The sequence below is a fragment of the Nanorana parkeri genome, unplaced genomic scaffold (genome assembly GCF_000935625.1).
Source record: "Nanorana parkeri isolate BGI_ZX_2015 unplaced genomic scaffold, ASM93562v1 scaffold1668, whole genome shotgun sequence".
In the NCBI taxonomy this organism is placed as follows: Eukaryota; Metazoa; Chordata; class Amphibia; order Anura; family Dicroglossidae; genus Nanorana; species Nanorana parkeri.
Window position 1 is genome coordinate 167,597 of NW_017307936.1, and position 9,559 is coordinate 177,155.

The 9,559-nt window shown below is 39.2% G+C and overlaps 1 protein-coding gene across 1 annotated transcript in view; it reads left to right on the forward strand.

The window, feature by feature from the left end:
- The window catches only part of LOC108799244 (catenin delta-2-like), a 292,772-nt gene that overhangs the window by 153,856 nt on the left and 129,357 nt on the right, over positions 1–9,559 (forward strand). Inside the window, exon 6 of the mRNA XM_018571079.1 lies at positions 4,884–5,136. Within this exon, the coding sequence (XP_018426581.1) occupies positions 4,884–5,136 (253 nt within the window). The remainder of the gene's footprint in view (positions 1–4,883; positions 5,137–9,559) is intronic.

Sequence of the window (9,559 nt, forward strand, 5' to 3'; positions counted from 1 at the left end):
GGTTAATTTAGTAGTGTCCCTTTTCTTGTGTATTATTCTTGCTGCCCTGACTTTTGGGCTTTATGTAATCATCAAGTGATTTAGAATTGTGTATTGTTGCCAGTATAGTATTGTTTAATTTTTATTTTTTTTGTTCCTTGTTGTATGGAACTTTCTCCTGTGCTTCCTTTTTATATATTTGTAAAATTGTTAATAAACTTAGATTGGAAACAAGTAGAAGTGCAGTCCAATTGTTTTTCATTTTTGACAATTAAAATTAAATAGTAAGGCCTGCATTACGCAGGCCTTACTATTTACACCTAAAAGAAAAGACGTATATGTAATCCATAAAGCACTGACAAACCAATACTAATCCCTGTATGATTTACTCTAAACCAAGGTGATACATTCTAAACCAATTAATATACTTGATCATCACAATGAAAATGATAAATAGCGGGAAAGACAACAAAACCCAAAAACAAGGAAATGTCCACAACGTGCTCACAAACTTCTTATGTGAAACAATCCATATTTAAAATCAATACCAGTCTTTATATAATCTTCAGAACTTTCCTCAGCATTCCATCATAGTTACATAGTATTTGGGGTTGAATAAAGACATACGTCCATCAAGTCCAACCCGTATAGGTCCACGCATAATCTCATTCTTAGGGATACTGGTATCCCTGGATATTACGGTCCCGCAAGAAATTGTCCAAACGTTTCTTGAACAAATCTACACCCTTAGCTGAAATCACTGCCGATGGCAGTGAGTTCCAGACCTTAACCGCTCTTACTGTAAAGAACCCTCTTCGCCCATTGTGCTGGAATTTTTTCTCCACCAACTTTAGGTGGTGGCCTCTAGTCTTTGTAATGGAGTTAATCTCAAACAGTTTGTTGCCAATGTTGCTGTCACCATTGAACATCTTGTACATGAAAATCATATCCCCCCTTAATCTCCTTAATTCCAGCGTAAACATGTTTAAGGTCAGAAGCCTTGTCTCATAGCCCTGGTCCTCCATTCCCCTAATTAGTTTTGTTGCCCTCCGCTGGATTCTTTTTGTAATCTCAACCTAGTTCTTCCAGTTTTGCAGAAGCTTCCATTCAAAAAAGTTAGCGAAATGTATTTACTCTTGTTACCACAAAAAGTAGCTTTTCTTGTGCCCACTGCTTTGACTAGAAGAGTATCAGAATTTGTGGCATTATCATGCAAGCCTCCTTTCTTTATCCTTCATAAGGACAAGGTGGTTATGAGACTTTTGTTTTTGTTTTTTTTTGAGAAAATAAGGAATGAACATGGCACAAAAAAGAAGAAGGAAACCAAAAAATGGGAAAGTTTAGGGGAAGCAGAGTAGATAGAAAAAGGAGAAAATAATACTTGGCTTGGTACAATTACCAGTAGAACAATTAAGAATAGCACAAAGGGATTATGATATGATCCTTTAAGAAATATAAGTACATTTGATGTGTATGTGAATGTCTACAAATATATTAGGAAAATGATTTTTTTTTATAGTAGATTTTTATTTAAAAAGTTAAAAAAGGATTACAGTTGTACACACCATCAGAACACAGTGGACATAGATGTAAATAAAGATGAACAAAATGGTCACATACAGATAAATGATTAATTAAATCCATCACATAAGGAAATAATATATCCTCTGACTAGATACCAGAAGGCACTCAGCTTAAACCCATAGAAGGGACTAGGCATAGGCAACAGAATTTGTAGTAAATGCAATAATTCCATGATGGTGGCATCTTAGGAAGAATCTTGGATATTTAGACTGAAAGGGTTAATAACTTTTTTTTTTCTTTTTTTAAATATAAGCTAGGCATGAAAGGGTTAAATGCTGAAAATAGGGGGTATAAAAAGAGGTCGGTAGATTTCAGAGACTTTCAGGCCTTGTGTTAGGGGAACAAGCGATTCACATGCGGTCTGAAGGCACACGGATCTAGGAGCCCTTGCAATAGATCTCTTAACTAGAGGTGTGCTCCTGCTGTTCGGACGTTGTTCTCTTCCTTATTTCCCCTACGGCCCACTCGGGGAGCTGGGGTCTGATAGTTTATAGCATTGTTTGATGTTTTGCTTATGTGTTACAACATGATTTGGCTTGAAAGTCTCTAAAATCTACCTCCTGAGGAAGCCTGGAAGAGGTGAAACACATCGAGGCAGTCAAAGACCACAATTCAATCCTATCAGTACAGCAGGACTTTCTGATAGCAGTCATCAACTGCAAATCCCAATAGTGTTATATACAAAAACATTGTTGCCATCATTTTCAAAATTGCACTGCCGTTGGAAGGTTGGTTGCTTTCAGCAGCAAGAAATTAGCTTATTGGCACACTCCTATCTATCTATCTATCTATCTATCTATCTATCTATCTATCTATCTATCTATCTATCTACTATATCTATCCAGGGGTGTTGACATTTTAAAAAAAAACACCTACTTGTTCAAGGACTTATGCGGGGCCCAATCTACTTGTCCCTCATGACAATCTACTTAAACAGAACATAATCATTATATAATCATTATATGACAGTCCTGGTGTCCTTTATGTGATGGCACTACAAGTGTCAGCAGTCCCTGTCCATTATATGACAGTCCTGTGTGTGAAGGCAGTACAAGTGTCAGCAGTCCCTGTCCATTAAACTTGTCAGTCCCAGATACACACAGGCAAAGTGTAAGGCGCGGGCGAGGAGGAAGGTGCAGGGTTCTCTGAGGCCGGCCAGCTGAATTGCGGCTCCGAAGATATTGTGTGCAGCCCGAGCGCCGGTACAGGCCCATACAAAGAGGGAGGAGGGGCTGAAGGGGTTAATGTACAGGTCACATCCAGTAAGAGGATGAAGGGGTGAATGTATAGATGTGCAGGATAAGGGAGGTAAAAGGGTTAATATACAGGTCTGAGTGCTGATAACATAAGCAGTAAAGGAGGGGGCTGAAAGGGTTACATTTATTTGGATTTTTTCTGCTGTTGCAGCCTATTCACAAGGCACTAATGAATGGATGACTCCATTCATTAGTTCCTGTACTCTCCTCTGCCTCTGATGTAAGAGGAAGGGGAGGGCTTGGCAATGTAAACATTCTACTTGGTTATCGCAGTGATAACAGGACACAGAGCCGGTCTCTCTGCAGATTGACTCTGTGTGTGTGTAAAGTCGCGGCTTGCCCCCAGCAGGGCAAAATGTAAAAAAAACAACTCACCTGCCGGCGTCTGGAACTGCATGTCCCTGGCATCAGATGATACAAAAAAAACATTTGTTCTCTTTTTTTCAGGCTAAGAATATTTTTATCATTTACAGAAAATACTTGGCGATCTTGCCAAAAATGCAGCACCCTTGTCGCTTCATGTAAGCTGGAAAAAAAAGCTAAAATATTTCTTGTGTAAACTGCTAGCCTCGTCAATTTACCATGTGATTGAGATGAACTAAGGCAGACATGTTTGAAGTCCAGCTTGTGCGACAATCATGGCCGTTTTCATAGATACAGTGAGTATGTTTAGCCAGACATGAAAGGAAAGGAAGCTGTGTTATTCTAAGGATACCATATGAAAAACAAAGGGGAAAAAAGCCTGAAACAGGTAATGCAGCCACCACATCTGCACTGGTAAGCTGCAATATATTGTTTTGGGTTTAGATAAGCCCATCCCATGACATTATGGGTGCCAGCTGTAGGTGAAAATAAACACATATAAGCAGTGTGGCACTTCAATCAAGGTTGCAGTGGCTTTTTTTGTCATAAAATTGCTATATGTGGCAATTTTTTCTCTTTTTTTGCATTTATGAATATTTACTTCCTATTGAAATCAATGTTTTGAGGTATGAATTTTATGTAGTTTGATGTCCCAGTTATTGCAGATTTTTTTTAGACATACCGTCTTTGTGATTGTATGCTTTTAGGAGTTCTCTGTATTTAACTGTATGTATCAAACTAATAAAAGCAAAAATTACAGGAATTTGAATTGCAGAGAATACTGTAAGTCAGTTGTGTAAAACAATTCAGCATCTTGGAAAATCCTATGCTACAAGGAGAGAAAATAAACTCTGTAAAAAATGACCCCTCCTTATGGAAGGTGTATTAACAATAAAAGATTACAATAGATAACACTGAAGTAAGTTTTAACCATTATTTTGAAAAAAAATGTTTATTATTATTATTTGATGTGACACTTAATAAAGACTAATGCTGGAGAGGAAGTTGCTTTATTGTACTTGCTTGTAGCATAACTGTAGCAAACAAAACCACTGTATGTTTGACACCCCAAAAGCAAACTAGACATTTACAATTTTTGCACTCTTCTATCTTATTACCGTTTGATATTATAAGGGACTATGCACAATTACTTTGTATTCAGGATAATTTTATATGTCTGAGTTTGCCAACACTATGCCTTCAAATCTGTTTAATTTTAAGTTACTGCTGTTAAATATCCCATTTCTTGGATTAATTAAATTCTTATAGACCTTACTAACCATTAATATTTCTTCATTACAGTCCCTGAAATAAAAATGTGTAAAATTCTATTGTGTGTATAAACTTTACTGACGCTGTACCATTTATTTGTTTGACCTGTTCTATGCAAAACTGTATTATGTAATGTACAGCATTTGCATATCTACAGCTTGCTTTAATAAAATGTGAATACTGAATCTGAATACTTTTTGATTTCTGATAGAATTTTTTTTATTTTTTTGAAACAAAAATAAAATGAATCATACTTAAAGAGGGTTGATTTTTGTATTGTAATATTGCCCACTTGTCTTAATAGATAACACACTGCTTCTTTTTTTATGCCTCCCTGTATATGTGTGTATTTTTCCTGCCTAGACCTGGTTAACCATTTTTGTGAACAGATCCTCAGTTTTTTACTTTGTCCCTACTTTCCTGTCGTAGCCCCATGTTCCCCTGGTGTCGACTCCGTACCTTTGCAGCGCACAGGCAGCCAACATGCCTCTCAGAATGCAACAGGAACCTTCCAGAGGGCCAGCTATGCTGCAGGCCCAGGCTCCAATTACGCAGATCCATACAGACAGCTGCAGTATTGTCCATCTGTTGACTCACCCTACAGCAAATCAGGGCCAGCTGTACCACCAGAGGGAACATTAGCCAGGTCACCGTCTATTGATAGCATTCAAAAAGATCCAAGGTAAGTGTTTTCAAACATTTTTTTTACATTTTCCATATTTTTATTTTTTTATTTTTTTTTTTAAATATAAACCATTAGAAATGCAAAAAGCATTTGCACAATACAGTATTGATCTCAAAGATAGGACTTCAGATTTCAGACTACTACAACAGACTGTGGTTACATAGCTTTATAGTTCATTGGAAAAAACACGGGATCAAAAACCCTAGTGTTTTAGAGCAGGGCAAGAAAACTCCTTATAAAGCATGGTGTAAATTTGATTTGAAAACAAATTATCTGAATTAAAGAGTGGTTTAACAGACGCATATAAAAAAAAACTCCTATATGTGTTTGTTATATGTTTCTATTTACACAGCATACCTAAAAATAATTATTTATTTAAAAAAAATCCCTTTTGCCCATGTCTTTGTAGCTGGCCTATGGAGCTCCTCTGTACAATTTTAAAGTGATTAAAAAAACCTAGTTGTCCCCGTAGAAAAACTAGGGACACTCTGAGCTTCCTCTCATTAACCTCTAGATCCTTAACCCTTTGTTAGGACAGTTCAAATCTATCTTACAACTGATGAGATCTGCCAGCACAGTGCAAAAAGGGTTAATTAAGTTAAACATTACCTCCCTACCTCCTTGAATTCCATAGGGAAATTCAGTTTAGAGAAAATCCTTTCTTTCAGGAAAGGGCAATTAATACAGTATGTAAGTAGCATTTTTAAATTGCTACGCTACACTATATTGCCAAAAGTATTCGGACACCCTCCAAATCATTGGATTCTGGTGTTCCGTGAAATTTCCTTGCTACTAAATATTGCACGGTCAACTGTTAGTGGTATTATAACAAAGTGGAAGCAACTGGGAGCAACAGCAACTCAGCCACAAAGTGGTAGGCCACGTAAAATTACAGAGTGGATTCAGTGCATGCAGAAGTTGCCAACTGTCTGCAGAGTCAATAGTTATAGACTTCCAAACTTCCTGTGGCCTTAAGATTAGCACAACAACAGTGCGTAAAGAGCTTCATGGAATGGGTTTCCATGGCCAAGTGGCTGCATCCAAGCCTTACATCACCAAGTGCAATGCAAAGCGTCGGATGCAGTGGTGTAAAGCACGCTGCCACTGGACTCTAGAGAAGTGGAGATGTGTTCTCTGGAGTGACGAATCATGCTTCTCTGTCTGGCAATCCGATGGACATCTCTGGGTTTGGTGATTGTCAGGAGAACGGTACTTGCCTGACTGCATTGTGCCAACTGTAAAGTTTGGTGGAGGGGGGATTATGGTGTGGAGTTGTTTTTCAGGGGTTGGGCTTGGCCCCTTAGTTCCAGTGAAGGGAGCTCTTAAGGCATGAGCATACCAAGACATTTTGGACAATTTCACGCTCCCAACTTTGTGGGAACAGTTTGGGGGTGGCCTCTTCTTGTTCCAACATGGCTGCGCACCAGTGCACAAAGCAAGGTCCATAAAGACATGGATGAGTGAGTTTGGGGTGGAGGAATTTGACTGGCCTGCACAGAGTCCTGACCTCAACCCGATAGAACACATTTGGGATGAATTAGAGCGGAGACTGCGAGCCAGGCCTTCTCGTCCAACATCAGTACCTGACCTCACAAATGCGCTTCTGGAAGAATGGTCAAACATTCCCATAGACACACTCCTAAACCTTGTGGACAGCATTCCCAGAAGAGTTGAAGCTGTTATAGCGGCAAAGGGTGGGCCAACTCAATATTGAACCCTACGGACTAAGACTTGGATGCCATAAGAGTACATGCACGTGTAAAGGTAGATGTCCCAATACTTTTGGCAATATAGTGTATGTGAATGAGGACATGTAACAAACATAGAAAGGTGTAATCTGAATTTGGTACAAAATCTGAAATACAATTTAAAATTGTTTTAAGTATCTATAGAAATGTTTGTCTTTTTATTAAATGATATTTTTTTAAAGAAACTATTGCATCTGCTAGAATATTTTTCTATGAAATACAATTCCATTTCTTAAAAGATCTTACAATAGAAAAACACTTTCTGTAGCTGTACATAAAACCTCCTTTGTTTCAGTTAAAAGAGATACCCTTTTGTTGTGACTTTAAAGTGTAGTTCCACTTTTGCAGACACATTTGAGAAAACCCCTAACATGTTTGTTTTGTGTTTCTAGTCACACAGCATACATAAAAATAAATGTTTACAATTTTTTCTTACCTTATGGAGCTTCTCTGTAAGAATAGGGACACTCTGAGCTTCCTCTCATTAACATGCAATGCAGCGTGCAGGTCCAGAGCAGGTGAAAAAACTGCAGCAAGCCCTATTTTACCTGCTCTGGAACACATGCAAACGCATCAAAAACGCATGCAAATGCCGGGAACGCACTGAAAGCCCATGTTAAACTTAAAAAAAAAAAACTATTTATTTTTTACCAAAAACGGCCTGGAACGCATCAAAAACGCGGCACAACCAACTGCACCGCGTGTGCAGAAACCTGAGCAGATCTCAGGTTTTAAACTAATAGAGAATCTTAGGTGGTACCAGTCACATGTGTACGATTCATGATTTGATCTATATTTGTGATCATTTAACATGATGATCCAGATAGATGGTGCAATATTTAAAGGGCTATTTACATAAGGGTAAAGAGTTTGGAGAAGGCAGGAGAAGTGAACAATCTAGGACAACATAACTGAACTGGAAAGTGAGCTGAATTGGAGAATTTTTCCAAATCAGCTAATTTGGGCCTAGAATAGCCCTGTCTTCCTAAATGTTTTAAGAAGTATTTTAACAATTTTCCTTTGCGAATAATAAAGATGATCTTTGTCAGATATTGGTGTAGTTCCTTCTCCCTTTTTTTTTTTTTCATATATAGAGGAATAGTTTAACAACGGGGTCTCTATAATGGTAACACAGGGAAAACATATAAACTGATTTGTGATTCCCCAACCGAATTTTTTAGCCTTGTCTGCTCACTGAAAGTTGGACTGAAATTATCATGCATGTTGATGCATAGTAACTCACTTAAACCTGAACTCCAGGCTGGAAAAAACACCCTTGCAGTGAGCCTTACCACACTGCAAGGGTTAAGTGTTTGTTAACTTTAGTGGGTAGAGGATGAGGCTGTATTAGTTATTCTATTCCCTGTTCTGGCAAGTTCTGACCCTCCTTTTCTACATGGTGCTCCAGGCTGTGGGCGGTCCCTAAGTGTGCAACCGCGGCCAGGAGTGCCTTAGAGAGGAGGCCTCAGGGGAAGAGATGCACTGATAGAGGGAGCCTGCTGGAGAAAAAGGGCAAGTATTACACCAGATTCCTTTACCCTAGGCAATCATGAACATTTCATTCTTGCAGTGTGGAGGTGCCTCACTGCAAGAGTATTTTTTTCTAGCCCGTAGCTCAGTTTAATGGTCCATTCACACCAGGGCCGCACATTAATTGCACAGTTCCGTGCGATTAACTCATGGTAACGCACTTACCGTGGAAGGTGCACTTGTGGTGCCGTTCATTTGCACATTCTGCCTGTTATGTTATTGAATGTATGGCAAAGCGCAGTACCGCAATAATGTGCATTGTGATGTGGTGGTAACGCATTGCACCTCCTGCACTGTTAACACATGGTAGGTGCGTTGTGCTGTGCCTTCATCGCACAAAACCATGTAATTAACGCATGGTCCTGGTGTGAATGGGCCCTCAAGCTATCTCTTCTGTGCTTTAAACCCACTGAGGCTTAATCCATAAGGTTTCAGAGATAATGGAGTAGGGTGCAGGAAGTATGCTGCAGGGTTTTCCCTGAGACTGGCCCCAGCACTGTGGAAAAATCTTGTGCAACACGATCAACACTCCTATACCACCTCCAAATGATTTTGAACCTGGTTTCCTGTATCTTACTGGAAATCAAGGCCATATGCTTCATTCGCAATATCCTGTCTTACTGACTATTCGTAAAGGATGTGCCCAAGTCTCTCTTCCATTTAGAAATATACACCGGTGAAAACTGGTCAGGCGGAGCACTCAATAAACGATATGACACAGAAAGACCGTGGCGAATGGGTTCAGGGTCTAAACACATCTTTTTAAAATCTTTCAATGGGGGGAAGTCTGTGGTTCTCGCTAAAGAGTGTGCCTACCAAAATGCCAGAGGAGGGTCTGAGCAAGCCTGTATATCCCGAATTGTGGAGAAATCTGTAGAAGACTGAAAATGCTGCACACTAACTGACGTAGATCCACAGCTTCTGACGTTAGAGGCACATAAGGGTGTCTCAAAATTGGATTAATTACAGAAGTTCAACGTTCAACCATGAGATCAGTCCTGAAAACATCAAGGATGTTACCAATAAAAGGATGAGCACGAACCTGTGCAAGAAATTCGATATTTAGCCATGGACGCCTCCCAAGTGGGATTTGAAAGCATGACTGCAACAACTAGATCCACTGCTTCTTTGACCCCCCCCGC